We start from the raw sequence: 25,337 nt of genomic DNA on the forward strand, positions 1-25,337 counted from the left end.
AAGGCTAGTGGCATTCTGTTATTTTCTTTGTTAGGTCTGTCCTGTAGTAGGTCACTTCTGGGAACTCTTCTGGCTCTGTCAATCTGTTTCTTCACTTCCGCAGCTGGGTACTGTAGTTGTAAGAATGCTTGATAGAGATCTTGTAGGTGTTTGTCTCTGTCTGAGGGGTTGGAGGGGTTGAATGGTTCCTTGAAATAGGTGTTAATTACTCATGCTATCTATTTCATATTGTATTTACGTATGACACTCAGAGGTGAGGTCTACACTACAGACCTATATTGGTATAACTACTTCACTCAGGGGTGTGAAAAATCCATCCCCCTTAGTGATGTAGTAATACTGATCTAACCCCTGGTGTAGACAATGAGCTTCTCCCACTGACATAGCTACCACCTCTCAGAAAGGGGTATCAACTACGTCAACAGGAGAAGCTCTCCCATCAGCACCGGAACGTCTTCACTAAAGCGTGACAGCAGTGCATCTGTGCCGGTGCAGCTGTAGCTGTATCTGAAGACACGTTTCCCAGACGAGCTCCGTGTAAGCTTGAAGGCTTGTCTCTCTCACCAACAGACGTTGGCGGTCTCACCAATTCCAGTGTCAGTCTGTGAAACTGCTCATCCAATGGCTTCTTCTCTCTTAAGAGCCCATTTTTGTGAACAAGATAGACCATTACAGGAGAAATAACCTCCATTTTCACTTCCAGGTGACAGCTGTAAGTCTATAGGAGGCACTACTGGCCTACCAGGTGGGCTTGGAGAGGAGAGTGCAAGTGCCCAGTGGTGACAATTGCTAGATGGGATCTAACAGTGAGGTCCTCTGGGAAATAGACTGTTTTCTTCATGGGGGAATTCTAAATGAGCCACTCGCCAATACCACTAAGACAACACATGGTGCGAGATTCCCAGGATGCCATGCTTCACATAATCCTTGTGTAAGACCGAATAGATAGGCCACTGGAAGATCTAGTCACCGTCTCCTTCCTTACAGTTCTTAATTGCAGTTCTGTTTACACTATTTACCCTAAGACAGCTAACATTAATTGCTTGATTACACGAAGTTTGAATCTTTCTAACTTTATGAACATACAGATAGTCTATGAGCAGAGGCTTACTTCAATCCCTTTTATATATTTATTTGCCAGGTGCAAAATGCATGGAATCAAAGTTATAGTATCAGAGGGGTAGCCGTGTTGGCGGCTTTTACAGATCCAGACTAAGAGTCCTGTGGCACCTTATAGACTAACAGATGTATTGGAGCATAAGGCTTTCGTGGGTGAATACCCACTTTGTCGGATTCATGTCATGCAGTGCTCCAATACGCTCGTTAGTCTATCAGGTGCCACAGGACTCTTTGCCACTTCAAAAGTTATAGCTACACCTTAGGATCAGAAAAAAGGATGCTTGCTCTCAGTCTATTTACAGGACTATCCATGCACTAATGCAGCTGGTAAGTTGCATGCTCTGTTAAACCACTCCTATGGTACTTAGCCAGGCACCTGAAAGGGCACAGCCTGGGCAAAGAATATACCCCTTCAAAATCTCTAGACAAAACATGGCACAAAGGGGGCAAGTGCAAATCTAATAAATCAAAATAGAGCACTCATTTGGTAAATTTAAGGAAATATGCTGTTTGCTCATTTACAAATGTTTGCAGTTCCTGGTTTTGTAACATAACATTTGTTTAATAAGCAAGAGACAGGCAAGTCATTTCATTATCCGAACTGACCTACACCTAAACGTAGCTGGAGGCTACAGAAATGCTAGCTACTGTATCTTCTCCTTAGCTTGGTTAAAATGATATTGATCTACTGAGTAAGAGTGGTACTCCTGTGCCATCTGTTAGTGTTTTGCCTGATTTATTTTCTTGAAACTGCTCAATAAAGCACATGATCCTAACACTACAAAAGCATTAATGCAAGGCAGCAGAAAGCCTGGCCATGCTCATGTGAGCACTCTGGCAACAGTGACTAAATAAACCAAATCTCTGCTAGGTTTTTTATTGCTACTATACTACAATTGAATTCAATATGAAAAGAGTTTCCATCACATCACAGCAGAAGGAATTATTTTTACTCAGACTACCAGCTCAGCCAGATTAATAAAATATGTGATAGCCCAGGCTGAATTAAAAAATCTCCTACGCATTCTACAGAATCAAATTTGGTTGTCTGAAATATCATAATGTGGGATTATGAACTAGACATTAGTGCAGAGAATAAATATAGCTTCTGGTATTGTGATTTAAGCATCACCAGGGTGAGCCAATACGGTGAATTGAATCCGGACACTTGAAATAGAATCTTCTAGAGTCAAAAAGTCCAGCCAGCTGCCAAGAATAATATTTCAGTGGTTCAGTCAATACTTCTGTATGCATGGCCTAGAGGGCTTTGCACAGCCCTAACCACAGGAGTTACTGTATGTTTGGTGGAAATAGTAAAAACAGACATTTATGAATGTACAGTTTGTACACATCTTAAAAGCAATTTGAGGGAGGAAGATGGAGACGGAAGCTTGATAAATGAACAGACGCCTCCAACAAGCTTACATTCCCTCAGTTGTTTCTACTTAACAGTTTTTAATCTGAGACATCAGTGGTTGTAAATATTAAAAGAACATCTCTGGGCTTCAGAATGGAGAGAAGAGACGAGATATGGTGTCAGGATATGGAAGCCTAACCCATTACCCTGAGCTGCAGTGGGAATACAAACTCCAATCACGCTATTCTGAAGCACTGTTCATTTCAGTGTCTAGTAACACTCAAAGCAGGAGACCCTCTCACGCATTTCACATATGATTTCTATTTCTGCCCTGATGTAAAACACAATATCACACATCATGCTATAAAGAGAGCTTCAAGCAGGTTTTTCCAAAGAAATATAATAGCCCACAGCTGCCAGAAGCAGAGGGTCATTGCTGGAGGGGGGCACAGCACATTCGGTTTGCTAGATTTTCCTTTAAAGAATGTCAATAAAACAAACTGCCAAATGTGTTTTTTAAAAATGTCCTGCTATGCGGCAAACCACTAGGGTCACTGCATAGTTATCACAATCCAGGCATGTTAGCAAAAATGAGCCTCTACAACACAGACAACTTGCTAACTGCATTCACAGCACACAGCTGGAGAGGTCATTCCCTCATCTCACACACTATTTGTGGCCAATGGCAATTTATTTTTACGTAACTACTGAGCGAGCTTTGTAGACTCTGCTTCCAACACAGGAGCCATATTAGGAAATAGCCGGAAAAGAGAGATTTACTATTTACGATCCGTCGCCAAACACAGTCAGACACACACAAAGGCACAATCACTGTTGCACACAGAGGTGGAATCGTGGTGGCAAATGCACACAGAGCGGCACTCCTACAGGCACGCTGGTCAGCAGACACTCATGGCCTTAGAGGAGGAGGAGGCATGCAATGTGTACATGCATTCTAAGCGAGAAGCAGAGCAAATAACAAAGCTGACCTATGCACCCACACAGGCACATGCACATAGGCTGAGGCAGCTCCACCCCTTGTACCCTTGCAACCGTCCCATCCCTGTGTTTGTGTGAATGTTCTGCTCGCCCCCCAGTGGGACCCCAGAGAAGCTGTTGTGGGCCTAAAAGCCTCATTAACCCCTTCAGGGCTAGGCCATTCCAAGTACAATTTCAGCGCTTTTTTCAACATAATGGAACAGTGGCAAGAGGTACGATATGTTCTGCAGGCTTTTACCTTCCTCCAAACCCTGATTACACATCTCCAAAGGTTTGGAGCCAGGAATGAATAAAAAAGGCATTGTTCCCCCCCAACCCCGAGAGGCAAGGAGCTTGTGCTTCCCTCCCCAGGGTTCAGTGCCCACTGCAAATCTACATCAGATTTCTGCTCCCCAGTACACAATCACCTCCAAAGCCCTTTTTGGCACATTCTGTCAGGTTACAGCACAAGGGGGCTGCATCCAGGCCAGAACCTACACTACGAAGCTACTAGTCCACCTTTCTCCTCTTTGTGCCTCCTACCCGTGGGCCAGTGCAGGGAACAGAGTTGAGAAATGACAAAGGAAGCGAAGAAAAATCAGTGCTCACTAATGCTGCCAGTCACAACCTAGGAGGATAACATAGCCCCACACAGCACCCTGCATACTTTGGGTGCTGTAAAACAATGTGATAATGAAAACAGCAATAGAACGTGTATGCTGCCCTCGCAGAAGGCATACTCAACAGCATACTCAATTCCCAGGTCACCTATAAAGGAGAGGAGGGAAGGATCACTCCCACTCCCAGGATTTACCTGTGGGGGATGGGGAAGGGTTTGCTCAACCCTCACCATGGTCACCTGTAGAGGAGAGGGGTGCTGGATGGTCCCAGGATTTATCTGTGGGGGGGAACACTGGGCAGCTTTTCCCACCTCCTCCCATCACTCACCTTCTTCCGGGGCTGCCATTTCATCATATTTGTAAAGCAGAAACGTTGAGCATCAAGATATTGTCTGGATGCTAGTGGCGGATGCAGGGAAGCTGCAGCTGCAAGTCATGCTGCCTCCGTCTTGCCCCTTTAAATCTTTGCCATAGTCACTGGAGAAGGAAATTACAGAGCCAGAAAAAGGGGAAAAGTCTCGAGTCTCTTGGAATTTAACTCAAGAAAAACTGGTGGAAATGCCATAAAAACCCTGCCCATCAGGAAGTCCCAGAAGCAGCAACTCCACTGCCTGGACAAGTCATTCTCCAGGGAGACCTGCAGCCTTATGGATCCCTAGAATAGGGATTCTCCTTCAGGGAAGAGCCTTGGTGAAGCAGGAGCTGCAATTCTCTCTCCTGCAGGAAATCAGCACACACACACACACACTCCCGCTGCCATCCAAGCTACTCTGCTAACAAAGATCAAACCAATGATTCCCTCACACGCAGCCTGGAAGAATTCCCAACTCCAGGATTCATTTCTGCTTCAGTCAAATTTTCACGAAGTAAATTCCAAAGGTGTATCAGGAGAACATGCCCTACAGACCCTGCAGTGTAAGGAGCAGCCTTGGCTGGGTGCCCAATTCTGCCCACAAAAAACTGCCACAAGGACAAAGTTACATACTGGTGGGGAAATCCAGCAAGAGCCCCAAACTCCACGGCTCAGCCTGCACTAATGACTTCCTTCCCTCTGTACATGCACAGCCTGCCCTGCTCCAGCCAACAAGGCAGGAGCCTCCTGGGTCTTAGTGCCTCCGACATCTCCACTGCACAGCCAAACTTCCTCTGAGGGATTACAGTCTAACATAAGCCTTTCATTTCAAAGGCACCCAGTGAAGAAAGCACTGACAAACGAGTTAAAGGCACCCTTTCAAGCATCTGGACTGAAGCCTATGACAAACTCTGGTCTCATGAGACAGAGATGCCCCAGACCATGGTGTGTCTAAAAGTTTCTTTAACAAGGGTTGGCTGAGGCATTACATGGTCGTGGAATAGAGATTTTAAAGAAGTTTTGCACTTAGCCCTTTTCCAAATCTGAAATGCACAAATACCAACAAAAGCTCAAACACTAAATTCTATACAGACATCTCACAATGCTCACAAAAGCACAGTAACAAAACTGCACTAAACCCAGAGCTTCCTGCCTGGCAGCCCTTAGCCCAGACACCAGTCAGAAAAGGAAAACCATCCAGGTAACAACCTGTAGCCCCTATGGTCAGTTCCCTGCAGCTCGAGAAACTGCAGTTCTTTGCTATTTCCTTAGGTGGCTCCTCATTTTGTCTGCTCGCATTTGTGAAGTCTCTCCGTAGGAAGAATATAGATGTATGAAGCAGTATTCTATCATTTAAAGGCAGATTAATTCTACTTTAACAACATTTTTTACAGTGGGAAAAGAAAAGCAGTGCTGTAGGTAACCATCCTGAAGAGGCAGCTGTGGGGAAGGACTGCAGGCAAATAGGTTTCTCTTTCTTCTATTAATCAAATGAACAGCCCCCACACCAACATGCATCCCCCCAAACACAGCGCTGTAATGTAATCATCACATATTACACTGCAAGTATGGAATTCTCCATACCTCCTGCATCTGTAGGGCCCAGGCCCTCAGCTGGGCAGCTCAATTCCCAGAGGATTACTAATTACTGTTGACTACTTCAAAATGCCTTTGAAGTCGATATGTGTTCATACTGTATTAATATTCAGAGACACATAGTTAGAGAGTGTTACTATCATATTAATTACAAGGTCAGACTCCTTCTGACAAGGTATTTGCTCAGGAGTAGACTTGGCTGAAATCCTGTCCTTTGATGACATCATCATACAGACACAGCACTTTGAAATTCCTTTTTCCCATCAGAACAGTTATAGCATTTTCTATTAAATCATATTTTTCTTGGCATATATTTTGCTGATTCAAATCAGAAGAAAAATCAGAGATGGGGAGAAAGAAAGGGAAATGGACAGAAAAGAAATGGGAAAGCAAGAAGAGGTGCAGGGAAAGAGAAGAACAAGAAGAGCAGACAATTCTCCACTGCACTGAACATTATCTTAGTCAATAATATAAGCAAACACATTAAACTAAGCTAAGTTTCTGAGTGGTGCCTGCCTACCTACCTGTCTGATATTCATACCAGTGTCCCTTCCCTGGCTGGGGACCCCCTAACCTCCATAGTGCCCACACCAAATCAGGTAGTTTCAAATTTCACTACAAACATTCAGCACAAAATTTCCAAGGGTTCTGATGCTTTGGGGCATAACTGGGTTAAGTTTGTCATGAGAGAGTCCCCGCCCAAAATACCTCCTGGGTGCTACTGTCAGCCTGCAGTTGCTATACCCATAAGTTCGGCTAGCACATTCTCCAAATGTGCTTTACTAGTTAAACTAGAGGACAGGTGCCAACAACAGGTGGGCTCCTAAATTCAGCAAAATACGTGAGTCATTTCTTCTGAAAGCAGTCCTCTCCTCTGTCACAGCAATGGCATGCTGGAGTTACAGGTTTCTTTAGACCATGAAAAGCTCTGTGAACAGATACATGGCAGAACAGGAGCTGGAAAAAGATTACACAGACTTCACGAACTGGGGTTACCAAAACAACAGGTTGTCTTAAGTTGGGGTTGCCAAAATATATTCTGCATAAGAACCAGCCAGCAGGCACTGTGCCTGCCATAGCAGGCAGCAACAGGACTCAGCTTGAGGACAATAAACTCACAGTAATCACATGCCATGGCGCATTTGGGCCTTCTCAGGAGGGCCAGTGGCACAAAACAGATTCCAGAACCTGGCTCTGCAGGAAAGTCTCACTTTTGCTTCTCTCTTGATTACATGAGAGGGGCTGATGTCTAGCGCATCACTTCAGGTAGGCAGTGAGCAGGTAAGATTACTGAGATGATGTAGAGGCAGATTGGGAGAATTTTCCAGGGCCTTATGCAGAGATCACAGAAATGTACGGCTGGAAGGGACCTCAAGGAGCTATCAAATCCAGACCCCTGTGCTGAGGCAGGACAAATAAACCTAGACCAGCCCTGACAGGTTTTTGTCCAACCTGTTCATAAAAGCCTCCAGTGACAGAGATTCCACAACCTCCCTTGGAAGCCTGTTCCAGAGCTTAACTGTCCTTAGAGTTAGAAAGATTTTTCCTGATCTTTAACCTAAATCTCCCTTGCTGCTGATTAAGCCCATGACTTCTTGTGCCATCCTCAGGGGATATGGAGAATAATTGAGTCCACTTTACAACAGCCCTGAACATAGCTGAAGATTTAACAGGTCCTCAATCCATCTTCTTTTCTCAAGACTAAACATCCCCAGTGTTTTTAACGTTTCCTCACAGGTTTTCTAAACCTTTGGTCATTTTTGTTGCTCTCCTCTGGACTCTCTCCCATTTGTCCACATCTTTTGCAAAGTGAGGCACCCAGAACTGGACCCAGTATGCCAGTGGAGGCCTCACCAGTGTCAAATAGAGCAGCACAATTACCTCCCATATGTCTCATATATGACACGCCTGTTAATACACCCCAGAATATTAACCTTTCACATCAGCAGCAAATTGTTGACTCATTCATTCTGTGATCCACTATAATCCTCAGAGCCTTCCCAGCAGTACTACCTCCTAGCCAATTATTCCCCATTTTGTAGTTGTGCATTAGACTTTTCCTTTTTAAGTGAAGTACTTGGCACTTCCCTTTACTGAATTTCATGTTGCTGAATTCTCCAATATGCCAAAATTGTTCTGAATTCTAATCCTGTCCTCCAAAATCCTTGCAACCCCTCCCAGCCTGGTGTCCTCTGCAAATTTTATAACTATACTCTCCACTCCATTATCAAAGTCATTAATTAAAATATTGAATAATACTGAACTTAGGACTGACCCCTCTAAATATGCCCTCTGAGTTTGACAGCAAACCATTGCTAACTACTCTGAGTACAGTCTTTCAATCAGATGTGTACCCATGTTATAGTAATTTCATCTAGATTACATTTCCCTAGTTTGCTTATGAGACTGTCATGTGGGACTGTATCAAAAACCCTGCTAAAATCAAGATTATATATTCATATTCCCCACATCCACTAAGCCAGTACCCTGTCAAACCAGGAAATTAGATTGATTTAGCATGATTTGTTCTTCACAAATCCATGTTGGTTATTCCTTGTAACCCTATGATCCTCTTGCTGCTTACAAAATGATTGTTTAATAATTTGTTCCAATATCTTTACAGGTATCAAAATTAGGCTGACTAGGGTATAAACTCCTTGGGTTGTCTTTGTTCTCATTTTTAAAGATAGATACTAGTTTTGCTCTTCTCCAGTCCTCTGGGACCTCACCCATTCTTCAGAAGTCCTCAAAGGTAACTGCTAGCAGTTCCAAGTTTGCTTCTGCTAGTTCCTTATGTATTCTAGGATTAATTTAATCAGTCCATGGTCAGATACTGGTAAGAAAGCAGAAGCCAGGGTTATGTATGGTCTATATATTGTTTACTTTTAAGTATTCTTTTTCAAAGGAGTTTTCTAAAGTGTTTGAGACCCTCAAATGCCTCCAGGTTCCCATAATGAGCTATGATAGTAAAGTGGCAGGTTACAGTTAAAATTATGGATGTTCTTAAATTAGAGAAAATTGCCAAAGCAGGAAATATGAAGTAGTGATGAAACATATCAATTACCTGCTCTTTATTAATACAGTCTATAGCCTTATCTGTAATGTTTGAACCTTTTACGAACAACAAGATGCAATGGAAGAAGCTGAGAACAAAGAAAGTAACTACAGATTTGCTAGTCCCAGGGATGGACTGTCCTTGCCATTGCTTTGAAGAAAATCCAAGATGTCCCCCTTAGTTCCATATACACTGAGTTCCTTGTGCCATGTGTGGTACAGAAGGCTTGTCCCCTTCACAGTAAATTCAGAGGGCTAGTTCTACAAAAAAGGAACACTGTCATTGCTTCATGCATTATGTTCAATACAAACAAAAGGCACTGTTACACTGGGCTAAATATGAAATATCTTGGTTTCATTAGTCAGTCTCTATCAAGGCATTTATACCATGCTCATGACCATGGTATGAGTGCCTTCTCTTAGGTGCTCCAGGAAGATATAATTCTCATAATGAAAATATTTCAAATGGAGAACAATGCAAATGTGCTGTGTTCATAAGAAGGTTTTAAATAGAGTCTCCCCACTTTGGAAGAACTTCTGTGCCAAACTCCTCTGAGGGTTCCTGGTCTCCTGTGCCATTAGACACAAAGTGTGTCACAGAGCAATGTCGTTTCCACAGGGTTACCATTTTTTCCTTTTGAAAGCTCTTATAAAGAAGATCAGGCACTTGAATCTGATGAAAGGCAAATAAGCATCTAAGGGCTTGTCTATGCTGAGACTTAGTGTGCAGCAAACTGGGGTGTAAATCTACCGTGCACTAGCTTGCTGCACACTAATTGGCCATGTGGACCATGCTACCACACACAAAGTTTCATCAAAGTGCACTACAGAACTTTTAGTGCACAGTAGCACGATCCACACAGCCAGACAGAACATACCAAGCTAGTGCACTGCAGAGTGACATCCTGGCTTGTCACAAAGTAAAGGTGGGTCTACACTTGGACCTGAAGGTGTAATTTCCAGGTTAAGACAACATACCTGTCCTAGCTCTTATCGAGCAAACACACTAAAAATAGAAACATGGCTGCGATGATGCGAACTGCAGAAGGGGCTAGCCACCCAAGTACATACGTAGCATCCTGGATGGGAACATACTTGATGCAGCAAGCCTTCCATACCATCATAGCTACACTCTATTTTTAGTGGGCCAGCTTGATCAGATCTAGAGTGGGTGTGTCTCCTCAAGGTGGAAATTACACCTTTCACCTCAAAGTGGAGCCATACACTAAATATCTATGTAGACAAGCCATACAATTCAAATCCAAATAACAGATGAGAATACTCACATTAGCATCAGATGAAGAGCACTGTTCACAATTGTTCATCTCTAGAAGGAAGGTTTTCTCCACTCCCCAAACACATACACATCTCATTGATATGGAATTATCTCAGAATCTCCATTAGGAGATTTTGCTGATAATTGTGCTGTCTAAACAATTTCTTACCTTATCTTACTATCGAAGGGCGAGTTGGGCATCCAGACCTGAACAATTCTGAATATACTATTTAAGAAAATAGAAATTATTTTATTCGTTATTGTCTTCAGCATCTTTCATTTCATAATCTTCCTACTGGCAATTTTTTTATTTTTTTAACCCCTAAAATTTAAAGGAAGAGAATGAACTACAGCTAATTTCTAATAATTAAATCTTTCTTCTTTGATTCTTCTAAGAACAAACGAAAAGGCAGATTTTGGGGACTGAGGTATATGTATCAGTGTTTGGGCCAGGATGCCAAAAAGGCAGCTGGATTGTAGCTCTGCCTACAGACATATTAACATGAGAAACAAGCCAAGGAGTTTAATCCTACAGTATCTAATGGTGTAATGGAGACGGTGAGAGGAAAAGATAAAGAAGTTGAAACGCTCATGGAATAAACAGCCTCAGTGTTCAGTAACCAGTGGAATCGGATCACAGTGATTGACAGTAATTTCAGTGATAAATTCAATAAAAGTGCCATATAAAATTGCAAACTGAAAGAATTTGGACTGTACATGGAAAATAGAAAAAGATGGAACAGGAAGGACAGGCTGGTATTAAACTGCTCTGTCCCCGCCAGCTTTAAAGAGAAAGTGAATGTAAATGTGTTCAGTGTTTGTATAGAACTTAGCATAATGGATCCTGGTCCATGACTCTGGCTCTTAGGCACTTCAATAATACATATAAAAAATAAAATAAAATAAAATAAAATAAAGAATAGATTATGAACTGACAGGGCTGAGTAGGGTACAAGTTTTTTAGCACATGCTCACGTAAACCTATTTCCTCTAGACAGGAATAAACGAATACATAGGCTGCTAAGTAGGTCCAAGTGAGGTCAGTGGTTTTCACTTCACATCTATTTGCCAAAACAGGCAAGGGCTTTCACTCACAGAATTCAGGGTGAAACCCATTTCACCCAGGAAGGGAGTACCACTGTAGCTCTCCTTTGTCCCTAAGGATGGTCTTGTGGTCAAGATCTAGGACAGGACTCAGCAGATCTGGCTTCTGTCACAAACTGCCTGTGTGACCTTGAGCAGGTTGCCCAATCTGCGCCACCACTTCCCTCTAGGTTAATTGGGGACAATAGCACTTCCCTACCTTACAGAAGTGTTGAGAAGATAAATCCATTAGTGATGCACAGAAAAGAGAGCCAAACAAACTGCCAGCAGAAGCATTGGTTGAGGTTTATAATCTATTATAAAACTCTCTGGGAGAGGAGCTCCAAGGGGAAAGGGTGCATGACACATTCTGTTCATTTGCTACACTGGAACAAATGTAACTTGTCTCTGATTTAATGGAGGCTTTCGCCTGCCTGAATTCTTGGGCAATCAATTTCTCCAGTTGACCTGAGGTTCCATCAATGGAGGTCAAAGGTGAAACTCAGGGGAAGAAAACTAAGGAGACAAGCAGCATCTTAGTTCTCATTTACTAGTTCAAGTAATTTAACACAGAGATTTATTACTGGAACACCCATATGATTCCAGCTGCAATGTCATGGCTGGAGTATTTGCTCTACAACGTTTTCCCCACTGCTGAGCCACAGCTAGACGCACGACTTTGGAGGGCTTCAGCATCCAGGTTCTTTTCTCCAGTAGACCGAGTTGCCCTGAAGCTTCCAGAGCTTTAGCCAGACCTATTGGCACTGCTCTGAGCCATTTCTCTACAGGTCTTAGAGTCAAAACTCCTGAACGCACATGAAAAGAACAAGGTTTGCCTGAGGTTCATAACCAGGCTTACTGAAATGATTTAGAACCGCAGCTCCTACTGTTGCAGGGAGAATCTAGCAGGGCAACCCTCTATACAGCAGAAAGGAGCTGGGGTCCATCATCCAGTTTGTTCAGAGTGCGGTGTTCCTAACTGCAAAGTGAAAAGTCAGTTACACACAAAATATGTAAATCTGGGCTGTATTATCAAAGCTTATTCTGCCCAACAGCCTCCTCACCTTGCTCTTTCCTCACTTTGAGATGAATTAAGTCAATGTCACAGGTAAGGACAAGTATCCATTTCTGCACTCAGACTGTAAAGGATCCAGAGAACTAAGGAAAATTAAAGATCCACCCAATTGTAAGACTGCATTCATTATACAGATGTGTAACTAGCTTTTCAATATGTGCACGTACATAGTGCCTAATGCAATGAAGTCCTGGCCTGGTACACCACAGCTGTACAGCACTAGGAGTAAAGGCAAGCACCCTGAAATCATACATCACGTCACAGCACTAGATAGTGTTTCAGCTCATTAAGTGAGACACTATCAAGGGAAAAGCTCTCACATGTCCCCTGATGCTCTTGTGCTCCGAGCATTCCCGTGTCACTTTATTCCCTCTCTGTCTCCCCATTGTGCTGAATGGGGATAAGACAGCACTCCATGGAGCCTCCAACCTGACAGCACTTGGTTTGAAGATGAATACTGAAAGTCATTAGATGTTTGGGTGCTACGCAGAGGCTGGTGATGTTTTGGCACCTACTGGTTGGTCCCTTAAAGCTTCACCAGCCAACTTTAGCTACATGCAGTCCTCCTGTCCTTGAGGAGTGCAGGACTCTGGCTGACTCTAGTGGAAGGTGCAGACCATGTGGAAAGGAGAGCAACCCTGCATACAGGGCAGCTCAATTCCATCACACAGGCTCTTAGCCTCTGCTGTTGAATGCTGCTGCATTGGCCCCAAGGTCACAATCCAGTGTCTCTGAAACAAGCTCTAATGCCTCAACATCCCAAGAACAGACCCACAGGCACTTGGAAATGTGTTGCTTCTCATTCTCTGAAAAACTAGTGTGTATCACTCTGTAGTGTCTAACACCAGAGAAATCTGAAAGCGCAGAAAGGAGATGCCCAGACATCAGATCATGTCATCTGCCACAATGCTACCAGAACAGAGCTCGTTTCACAGGCAGAATGCAAAATGTGCTCTTTTGATGTCAACAACAGAAGGCTATTGAAATTCTCCCTGCATAAAGATAATTAATATGAAGCAAAGCAGGAGGTGTGGATGCACACTCCCACTGCACAGGGAAAGTGAGCTGGCTCACTGTTAATCTCTATTCTTAACTCAGTGATTGGCATTTCTGCTATATTTAAACTTAAATCTTTTTTCAACAGCAGATGAAGAATGTCAATACTTATTTTCATAGCCACAGGAAATATCTGAAATAAATGTAATGTGAATGACACTAGTATCTGAAGGAAACAGCAACAATTACTTGCCTTTGCAATGTCTGAGGCTATCTGAACTCTTTATGAAGAAAAATGCAGTTTAATTCAGCCCTCAATTTCACTTCCCTACATTTGGTATGGAGTCATTTCATATCCATGATCGCCCTGCCTGCAATATGCGCAGGCATACAGCTGCCATATTCTTCACCAGGAGAATCTGGTAAAAGTCAAGCAAGTTCAAGTGCTTGTCAGGTCTGTGAAACTTAACTGTATCAGTGGCCAAGTTCGTTTAACAAGTGTAACCACGAAACAGAAAATAATCTCGGTCAACCAAAGGTGAATGTTTCCAGGCCACTAAGAGTATGTCTACACTACAATGTAAGCCCTGCTCAGACTCAGGCTCAAGCCCTAACCCCACTTCCGTCTACATACAAATCTCTTAGACTCAGACCCAGGGTCTAAGGACCCCACAGTGGTGGAGGGCCTGAAGCAGAGTCCAGTCAGACCTAGAGTTCAAGCCCTATTGTTTTGCAGCATGGATCCAGCAGTAGACTTAGCCCTGCAGGGTCTGCCAATGTCATCCCACAATTCCATTGGCTAGTGTCCTTTGTATTCACTACCCCATGAGTCGCCAATCAACTCCTAGGAAACTGAGGCAACCCTCTTTGTTCAAGTACAGCTCAGCGTTTAACCCTTCAATTTTATTCTGACGACCGAGCTGCAAACACAGTGAATCTTCTTCTCAGTCTGCAATGACCACCAACCAAAAATCTTTTGCCAAGCATGAGGCTTCCTGGTCACAGGAGCACAGCCAGATTTTGATGAACCTCTGATTTGAGACCAGGAAAACATTCCATTTTAGTAAGAGTACCAGGAACGACTATGCCTCCCAGCAAACAGCAGAGAAGCTGGCAACATTAGAAATTTACCAGACTTGTGGCCCGCGCAGGGAGAAGATTAAGCCACTCCAGAACAACTACTGAAAAGACAGGAACCAGAACTGCACCTCTGGGAACTTGTTTATGAGGACTTAAACTCGATACTGTATATTTCATCTTGCACTGAGTCATCAGTGATGCACGATGATCTGGTCAGCCAGGAAAGTGATCGGCTGACTCCAGAATCCAGCATGGGAACATATGGGAATCAGCAACAGGCACTGATGACGCCAAAGAAGTAGCTCTGGTGATTAAACTGGTCTCCAAGAAGGCTTTGCTGCAGGAGCAGCTACAGCTCATACTAGGGATGTAAGAGTTTAATCGGTTAACCGGCTAACCGATAAGCTTGATGCTGATCCATTTCTGTTAACAGTTAAACTCCACCCAGGGTCCCGGCTGCTGCCCCATGTGCCTGGGGTCCCTCTGGGCTGCTGGCCCCGCATCTGGGGTCTGTCCCAGCTGCCGGGACCCAGGCCACGGGGCTGGCAGCCAGGCCACAGGGCTGGCACCTGGGAACCCCGGGTGTGGGGAGCAGCAGCGGAGCCCTGCATAAAACGTGGGGGGTCTGCAGCACCCCCTGCACCCCTAGGGAATTGGGACAGGGAGGGATGCAGAGAAGAGGATATGGGTGCAGCCCCATTCCCAGCACTTGGAGACAGGGATACACATACCTCCAACTCCTGGGTGCCGGTGATGGGGCGACAGACTGCGGTTCACAGCAGCACATGTGCTGCAGCTCAAGCCCAGACACACGAGAAGCGCAAAGAGACGAGGGCCAGGTAGCAGTGGGAGAAGTGTGCGCCACATGACTCCATACCAATGGAATTCATTTGCAAATTGGATACTATTAATTTAGGCTTAAATAGAGACTGGGAGTGGCTAAGTCATTATGCAAGGTAGCCTGTTTCCTCTTGTTTTTTCCTACCCCCCCCCCCCCCCCAGATGTTCTGGTTTAACTTGGATTTAAACTTGGAGAGTGGTCAGTTTAGATGAGCTATTACCAGCAGGAGAGTGAGTTTGTGTGTGTATGGGGATGGGGGGGATGTGAGAAAACCTGGATTTATGCAGGAAATAGCCCGACTTGATTATGTAAAGAGTTGTCACTTTGGATGGGCTAGCACCAGCAAGAGAGTGAATCTGTGTGGGGGGGCGGAGGGTGAGAAAACCTGGATTTGTGCTGGAAATGGCCCACCCGATGATCACTTTAGATAAGCTATTACCAGCAGGACAGTGGGGTGGGAGGAGGTATTGTTTCATATTCTCTGTGTATATATAAAGTCTGCTGCAGTTTCCACGGTATACATCTGATGAAGTGAGCTGTAGCTCACGAAAGCTCATGCTCATATAAATTGGTTAGTCTCTAAGGTGCTACAAGTACTCCTTTTCTTTTTGCGAATTCTTAGAGGGTGTTCCTGAGGAAATGGAAAGATACATCCTAGATGGGAAACCCAAAACTGTAATCGAGGCAGGAGAGATTGGAGCCAGATGGGTGGAGGTGGCAGAGAAGAAGAAAACTGGTCGCAGTTGGAGCGGAGACCAGAAAGGACCACCCCAGACCACACCCTATTACCGGGGGCCGCCCAAAGCCCCACCTACCTCCCAAAGAACCCTCCAGACCCCTTATCGTCCCACCACCCCGTTCTCCAGCAACACTCCTCGCCCCAGTGACCCATCAGCTGGACGATGTTTTAAATGGAATGAGCTGGGGCATGTAAAGGCCAACTGCCCCAAGAACCCCAACAGATTACAGTTCATTGCACCGGAATCACACCAGAGGTCCACAGGCCCAGATACCCTTGGAGCGGAGGGAAACTGTGAGTGTGGGCGGGAAGAAGGTCACCGCGTGGAGGGACACCGGAGCACAAGTGTCAGCTATCCATGCTTCCTTAGTGGACCCCAATTTAATCAACGCAGAGATCCAAGTGACGATTCAACCCTTCAAGTCCAACTCTTTCAATTTGCCTACAGCCAAGTTGCCTGTCCAGTACAAGGGCTGGTCAGGAATGTGGACTTTTGCAGTCTATGATGATTATCCCATCCCCATGCTGTTGGGGGAAGACTTGGCCAAGCATGTGAAGCAGGCCAGGAGGGTGGGAACGGTCACCCGCAGCCAGGCTAAACAAGCCGTGAGGCCTAGCTCTGTTCCGGAAACTTCTATCAGGACCCGGTCAGAGGTGATGGACCTGGACCCCAGGCCAATGTCTGCAACAGCAGTAGTGGATCCAGTCCCAGAGACCCAGACGGAACCAGTCCCAGAACCGGAACCAGCCGAACAACCAACACCAGACCCCGTGTCAGCACTGAATCCAGTGCTTGCAACCTCAACACCAGAGGGCCCCACCGAACCTGAACTGGCAGCAGCCGATAACCCTACACAAGAGGCTCAGCCGGAGCCTGAATCCCAACATAGTGCACCAGCGGAGAGCGGTTCACAGTCAACAGAAACAGCTCCATCCCCTATATCGCTTCCAGAGGGACCAAGCCTAGGTCCACAATCCCATGAGGAACTGATGTCTCCAGCATCAAGGGAACAGTTCCAGACCGAACAGGAAGCAGATGAAAGCCTCCAGAGAGCTTGGACGGCGGCACGGAGCAACCCACCGCCTCTCAGCTCTTCTAATCGATCCAGGTTTGTTATAGAAAGAGGACTTCTTTACAAGGAAACTCTTTCTGGTGGACACCAGGAAGACTGGCATCCTCAGAGACAGTTGGTAGTTCCAACTAAATACCGGGCCAAGCTCTTGAGCTTAGCCCACGATCACCCTAGTGGCCATGCTGGGGTGAACAGGACCAAAGACCGTTTGGGGGGGTCATTCCACTGGGAGGGAATGGGCAAGGATGTTTCTACCTATGTCCAGTCTTGTGAGGTGTGCCAAAGAGTGGGAAAACCCCAAGACCAGGTCAAAGCCCCTCTACAACCACTCCCCATCATTGAAGTTCCATTTCAGCGAGTAGCTGTGGATATTCTGGGTCCTTTTCCGAAAAAGACACCCAGAGGAAAGCAGTACATACTGACTTTCATGGATTTTGCCACCCGATGGCCGGAAGCAGTAGCTCTAAGCAACACCAGGGCTAAAAGTGTGTGCCAGGCACTAGCAGACATTTTTGCCAGGGTAGGTTGGCCCTCCGACATCCTCACAGATGCAGGGACTAATTTCCTGGCAGGAACTATGAAAAACCTTTGGGAAGCTCATGGGGTAAATCACTTGGTTGCCACTCCTTACCACCATCAAACAAATGGCATGGTGGAGAAGTTTAATGGAACTTTGGGGGCCATGATACGTAAATTCGTAAATGAGCACTCCAATGATTGGGACCTAGTATTGCAGCAGTTGCTCTTTGCCTACAGAGCTGTACCACATCCCAGTTTAGGGTTTTCCCCATTTGAACTTGTATATGGCCGTGAGGTTAAGGGGCCATTGCAGTTGGTGAAGCAGCAATGGGAGGGATTTACACCTTCTCCAGGAACTAACATTCTGGACTTTGTAACCAACCTACAAAACACCCTCCGAACCTCTTTAGCCCTTGCTAGAGAAAACTTACAGGATGCTCAAAAAGAGCAAAAAGCCTGGTATGATAAACATGCCAGAGAGCGTTCCTTCAAAGTAGGAGACCAGGTCATGGTCTTAAAGGCGCTCCAGGCCCATAAAATGGAAGCATCGTGGGAAGGGCCATTCATGGTCCAGGAGTGCCTGGGAGCTGTTAATTATCTCATAGCATTCCCCGCCTCCAACTGAAAGCCTAAGGTGTATCATATTAATTCTCTAAAGCCCTTTTATTCCAGAGAATTAAAGGTTTGTCAGTTTACAGCCCAGGGAGGAGACGACGCTGAGTGGCCTGAAGGTGTCTACTACGAAGGGAAATGTGCTGGTGGTGTGGAAGAGGTGAACCTCTCCATGACCCTTGGGCGTATGCAGCGACAGCAGATCCAGGAGCTGTGCACTAGCTACGCGCCAACGTTCTCAGCCACCCCAGGACTGACTGAACGGGTATACCACTCCATTGACACAGGTAATGCTCACCCAATTAGGGTCCAACCTTACCGGGTGTCTCCTCAAGCTAAAACTGCTATAGAACGGGAGATCCAGGATATGTTACAGATGGGTGTAATCCGCCCCTCTGAAAGTGCATGGGCATCTCCAGTGGTTCTAGTTCCCAAACCAGATGGGGAAATACGTTTTTGCGTGGACTACCGTAAGCTAAATGCTGTAACTCGCCCAGACAACTATCCAATGCCACGCACAGATGAACTATTAGAGAAACTGGGACGGGCCCAGTTCATCTCTACCTTGGACTTAACCAAGGGGTACTGGCAGGTACCGCTAGATGAATCTGCCAAGGAAAGGTCAGCCTTCATCACACATCTCGGGCTGTATGAATTTAATGTACTCCCTTTCGGGCTGCGAAATGCACCCGCCACTTTCCAAAGACTTGTAGATGGTCTCCTAGCGGGATTAGGAGAATATGCAGTCGCCTACCTTGACGACGTGGCCATATTTTCGGATTCCTGGGCAGACCACCTGGAACACCTACAAAAAGTCCTTGAGCGCATAAGGGAGGCAGGACTAACTGTTAAGGCTAAGAAGTGTCAAATAGGCCTAAACAGAGTGACTTACCTTGGACACCAGGTGGGTCAAGGAACTATCAGCCCCCTACAGGCCAAAGTGGATACTATCCAAAAGTGGCCTGTCCCAAAGTCAAAGAAACAGGTTCAATCCTTCTTAGGCTTGGCCGGTTATTACAGACGATTTGTACCGCACTACAGCCAAATCGCTGCCCCACTGACAGACCTAACCAAAAAGAAACAGCCAAATGCTGTTCAGTGGACCGAAAAGTGTCAGAAGGCCTTTAACAAGCTTAAAGCGACACTCATGTCTGACCCTGTACTAAGGGCCCCAGACTTTGACAAACCGTTCCTAGTAACCACAGATGCGTCCGAGCGTGGTGTGGGAGCAGTTTTAATGCAGAAAGGACCTGATCAAGAATTCCACCCTGTAGTGTTTCTCAGCAAAAAACTGTCTGAGAGGGAAAGCAACTGGTCAGTCACTGAAAAAGAATGTTACGCCATTGTCTATGCTCTGGAAAAGCAACGCCCATATGTTTGGGGACGGCGTTTCCACCTGCAAACCGACAATGCTGCACTGAAGTGGCTTCACACCGTCAAGGAAACTAACAGAAAACTTCTTCGGTGGAGTTTAGCTCTCCAAGATTTTGATTTCGACATCCAACACATCTCAGGAGCTTCTAACGAAGTGGCTGATGCACTCTCCCGTGAAAGTTTCCCAGAATCAACTGGTTAAAATCGTCCTTGAGATGTGGAAAATATTGTTAGTCTTTATGTACTTGGTAGTATATTTAGAGATGCATGTGTCTTATTAACTCTGTTTTTCCTAGAGCTCCAGGAAGAAATCCCAGCCAGTGTTTCACCCTAGCTGAGATTTGGGGGGCGTGTCATAAATATAAAGGGAAGGGTAAACCCCTTTGAAATCCCTCCTGGCCAGGGGAAAGCTCCTCTCACCTGTAAAGGGTTAAGAAGCTAAAGGTAACCTCGCTGGCACCTGACCAAAATGACCAATGAGGAGACAAGATACTTTCAAAAGCTGGGAGGAGGGAGAGAAACAAAGGGTCTGTGTCTGTCTGTATGCTGGGTCTTTGCCGGGGATAGACCAGGAATGGAATCTTAGAACTTTTAGTAAGTAATCTAGCTAGGTATGTGTTAGATTATGATTTCTTTAAATGGCTGAGAAAAGAATTGTGCTGAATAGAATAACTATTTCTGTCTGTGTATCTTTTTTGTAACTTAAGGTTTTGCCTAGAGGGGTTCTCTATGTTTTTGAATCTAATTACCCTGTAAGATATCTACCATCCTGATTTTACAGGGGGGATTTCTTTATTTCTATTTACTTCTATTTTTTATTAAAAGTCTTCTTGTAAAAAACTGAATGCTTTTTCATTGTTCTCAGATCCAAGGGTTCGGGTCTGTGGTCACCTATGCAAATTGGTGAGGCTTTTTATCCAACATTTCCCAGGAAAGGGGGGGGTGCAAGTGTTGGGAGGATTGTTCATTGTTCTTAAGATCCAAGGGTCTGGGTCTGTAGTCACCTAGGCAAATTGGTGAGGCTTTTTACCAAACCTTGTCCAGGAAGTGGGGTGCAAGGTTTTGGGAAGTATTTTGGGGGGAAGGACGCGTCCAAACAGCTCTTCCCCAGTAACCAGTATTAGTTTGGTGGTGGTAGCGGCCAGTCCAAGGACAACGGGTGGAATATTTTGTACCTTGGGGAAGTTTTGACCTAAGCTGGTAAAGATAAGCTTAGGAGGTTTTTCATGCAGGTCCCCACATCTGTACCCTAGAGTTCAGAGTGGGGGAGGAACCTTGACACAGCCAATGGGAGCTGTACCTGCGGACTGGGGATAGGGCAGCACACGGACCCCCCCGGAAGCTCCGAAGGCTAGGAGCCAGACATGCTGGCTGCTTCCAGACCCGGGAGCCATGCAGGCCGCGGTACGGTGCTAGCAGGGAGCCTGCCAGAGCAGTGCTGACCAGAGCCGTCAGGATTCCTTTTCGACCAGCTGTTCCTGTCCAAAACCGGATACCTGGTCATCCTAGTGCAATCATCACAGAGATGATCTCCTTCTATGGGATCTTGCAGTGACTATGGAATTCTGCATGCATAAGTTAGCATTGGAAGGACTTTCATTTTGAATTCCCTGAGGTTCTGGAGGCAATACCGTGCAAGTGAGAAAACATCAAAGTATATAATGCCATACCAGAAAACATCATTCAGAGCACAAATCAAACTGCAGATGCAGTCTAACACTAAGGCCCTAAAAGAGCAGCAGAGTGTGTGATTAAGCCTGGAGGACTACATTTTCAACTCTCATCTGCACATACAAATGCATATAGCCAGATGCATTTAACCTCTGTCTTGCCTTCTTCCCTCACATCCAGGCCCTCTCCAAACCCTATTGCTTCTTTCTCTGCATCCCTGCTGGCAAGACACTTCCTGCCTCAGCTACTATCAACCTCCTCTTTTCCACATGGGGAGCTTCCTGAAAAATGACCAGCTGCCTCCTATGCTCTATATTTTCAGTAAGAGTTGAACACGGATTTAAAACATTAACCCAATTTTTTATACTATACAACACACACACACACACAGATGGACACATATTTTATAGAAGAACTATTCTGGAAGCATTTCAGAGAGTTTTACAAGTTTTATTTGTATTATTTTTATATCCCTCCTCCTGAAAAGCCAGGCTACCTAAGCAGCAGGACTCCAACTGTAAAAGCCTTGGAAGGAGAGGAAAAATCTAACTATTAAATTGTAAGTACCCTAAAAGTTACATAGAATAACGTTTTTACATTAATGTCTGACATCTTGAGACATTCCAGAGCCAGTAGGAAGGGCTGTTCTCCCCAGAGGAAATCTGGGAATCTTCCCTCTCCAGTGATATAAAATTACTGCTTCTTGCCAGGAAGAGTCATGAGATATCAGAATGTGACCCTGATATTGGTCTAGGACTGAATACTGCCTATGCTCAGAACAGAGCACCTCAGACCAATGCAATCTGAGTGTTGAAAAACAAAAACAAAAAAAACACCTCCCAAACCCCCACTTCTCTGGCTGCTGATTTTCTTTAACTATTAATTAATTATTGTTATTATTATTATTATGGCAGCTGTTTGAAGGAGTTTGAAATGTTAAACTAAGTCCTGTTGGAGATAGTTTTATGGGCTGAGTGTCAGTAAGGCTGTCCAAGGTGTATAACAAATTAAATTTATCACATAGCTCTACAATTCATCAGATAGATATCACCACTGCATCCCTGGTGTTAATACACAGTAAAATGTCAACAGCTAATGATATTTGAATATGTATATCCTCTTGCGCATTCATTAGACTAGCAGCCTGAAAAATGACAGCACTTTAAAGATTAATACCACACTACCAGAGCAAGAAGGCTGTAGTTCACACATCTAATAGCAGGGTTCCTTGGCAAATTCAGCAAGTATAACATCAAATGCTTTGATTTCTTAATTTATTAAAGTGACTTTCAATTCATTACAATAACTCTGTGTCTATCAGTCTGTCTGCTTCCCACTAACACATACACAGTACCACGTACATATTTAAAGCTCAGATGCAGCATTCTTAATCTGAGCTGCTGTAGCTGACAAATATGCCTGAGCTACAAAAGAAAAAATTCCTTTCAGAACACTTTCCTGGTCTTTTGGATGGGATGTCTAGTCATTGGCAAGGAAGGAGCTCCCTCGTAAAGCACACACTGTAGATAGAGAACTTAACTGGGGGCTCAGAGGAATCACAGCTCTCTGTAGCATGAGAAATTAGTGAAACACTGGCTCAGTCTTGTATCAGTCTGCTCTAACCTGACACCTACTGTCCATGAAATTAGGCTGCGTCTATACTGCCACTTTCAGCGCTAAAAAACCACACCCCGAGCGACAACAGTTTTAGCACTGAAAAGTGCCAGTATAGACAACACTTTATCTCCAGGAGCTGCACTTCTGGCAATAAAGCTACCACCGCCTGTTTGGTGTGTTTTGTTTTGTTTTTAAATCGCCGTGAGAGCTCTCCTCCGGCAATAAAGCGTGTCTACACTGCCCATGCAGTGCTGTAACGTGGGCATTGGAGATATACCCTTATTTTCCCCTGTGCACTTTGGGTACAATTTACCATTGTTTTGAGGAATAAGAACTTGGGACTAGAAACACAGCTGGGTCTTCCGCAACTAGCCTGTGAAAACTCCAGCTAAGGAACTCACTTGGGTGGCAAAACTGAAACTTGGAAGCTAACTGATGTGGAGGAAGGAAGAACAAACAAACACCATTCTCTGGGTAGTGACACCATCAATGACGCCGGTTCCCAGAGACGTAAACTGAGCTGAACAAAAGAAACCCAAACTAGGAAAATCAGAGCTACAGTGTGGACATTTTTCCCTCTAGGTCATGGGTTTGAACCCAAGCTCACATCAGCAATGAGCCCTAAATTATCAATATTTGAGTGTTGGGTAATCTGCTGTATGTGATATGAGACAGGTATAAGGAGAGGGTCTTAGTCCATCCTCGGAGTCAAATATCAACATCACAAAACCACTAGAGTTAGTGACACTAAGGTCTTGTCAACACTGGGGAAATTCAGAGGAATAGATATTCTCAAACCTTTATTATTCTGGAAGGGGAGGACTTAAATCATGACCTGGCTGGAGGGCCACGTCACAGAAAGAGGTGGATGACCAGTGGACCAGAGCAGCTGTCAGCATGGGGTTTGAGACAGGGAGAGAAACGCTACGCCATACCTGGCCATGAGGAAGTGCTCCAGAGGGGAGTTCACCCCTTTACACTGATACTTACCTATCTCTGCAAAACTGGGCTAGAAGTCAAGAGCAGACACACATATACCCAATGTCAAATCCTAGAAACCTGCTCCGAGATACAGAGTAGCTTCTGCTGACTCACCTTGGAAGCAGCTGATACAGAACTCAATTAATAAAGAATTAAAGGAGGGTAATGTAATTAATGCAAATCAACATGGATATACGGAATTTAGATCCTCTCAAATTAACTAGATATTTTTTGATGCGATTACAAGTTTGGTTGACAAAGGTAATAGTGCTAACGTAATATACTTAAACTTCTGTTAAGAAAGTAGTATCATATGACATTTTGATTAAAAAACAGCTGAACATGATTAAAAAACAGCTGAACTTGAGACATGAGACATTCTGGCTGAAAGGACTAACGTGATCCTGGAACACACAAACGGGAATCTCAAGTAGCAGCAGAGAGGTTATTTTACCTCTATATTTGGCACTAGTGTGACCACTTCTGGAATACTGTGTCCAGTTCTGGTGCCAACAATTCAAGAAGGATGCTGATAAACTGGAGAGGTTTCAGAGAAGAGCCACGAGTGTGATGAAAAGGTTTAGGGATGACTGGATTACAGTCTGTAAATATTTATATGGGGAACATATATTTCATAATGGGCTCTTCAGTGTAGCAAAGAAAGGGATGACACAATCCAATGGCTGGAAGTTGAAGCGAGACAAATTCAGACTGGAAATAAGGCACACATTTTTAACAGTGAAGGTAATTAACCATGCAAACAATTTACCAAAGGTGACAGTGGATTCTCCATTACTGACCATTTTTAAAACAAAATTGGATGTTTTTCCTAAAAGATCTGCTCTAGGAATTATTTTGGGGGAAGAACTGTGGTCTGTGTTATTCAAGAGGTCAGACTATATTATTGTAATAAATGATCCCTTCTGGCCTTGGAATCTATTAATCTATGAATAACTATTCTGCTACAGCTATCATGGAATAACTCCCCACCCCGTGGACACACTATTCCAAACTAAAAGTGACTTTATGCCAGGATAATTTCTCCAGTCAAGGCATAATTGACCCCCTTCCTTGCAATCTGTACTATGAAACACAGAACTGAATGGGCATGGAAGCTACACTCTCCGCCCACCTGCACATGATGGTCCCTCCATGGACAGTGGGTATCAAAGGCCAGGGCAGGCTAAGCCTCCTCTAACCCAGGCCGTGGCCCCACCCATGTTCCACCCTGAAGCCCCATCTCCCTCCCCCAATCCCCTGAAGCCAGTGGGGGCTCAGCTCCAGCAGCAGCTTGGAGCTTGGGCCTTCCAGTGGCCAGGGCTGC

At 44.8% G+C, this 25,337-nt stretch overlaps 1 protein-coding gene across 5 annotated transcripts in view; it reads right to left on the reverse strand.

Moving 5' to 3' along the window:
- TTC28 (tetratricopeptide repeat domain 28) overlaps nt 1–25,337 on the reverse strand; it is a 516,699-nt gene that overhangs the window by 328,725 nt on the left and 162,637 nt on the right. Inside the window, exon 1 of one of the 5 annotated variants that reach the window (XM_048821542.2) lies at nt 4,403–5,145. The exons of the other annotated variants lie outside the window; for them this stretch is intronic. Within the exon in view, the coding sequence (XP_048677499.1) occupies nt 4,403–4,429 (27 nt within the window). The 5' untranslated portion in view covers nt 4,430–5,145. Of the gene's footprint in view, nt 1–4,402; nt 5,146–25,337 lie in introns of those variants that run through there. 5 annotated transcript variants of the gene reach the window in all.

The sequence above is a fragment of the Caretta caretta genome, chromosome 15, assembly GCF_965140235.1.
Source record: "Caretta caretta isolate rCarCar2 chromosome 15, rCarCar1.hap1, whole genome shotgun sequence".
Lineage (NCBI taxonomy): Eukaryota > Metazoa > Chordata > Testudines > Cheloniidae > Caretta > Caretta caretta.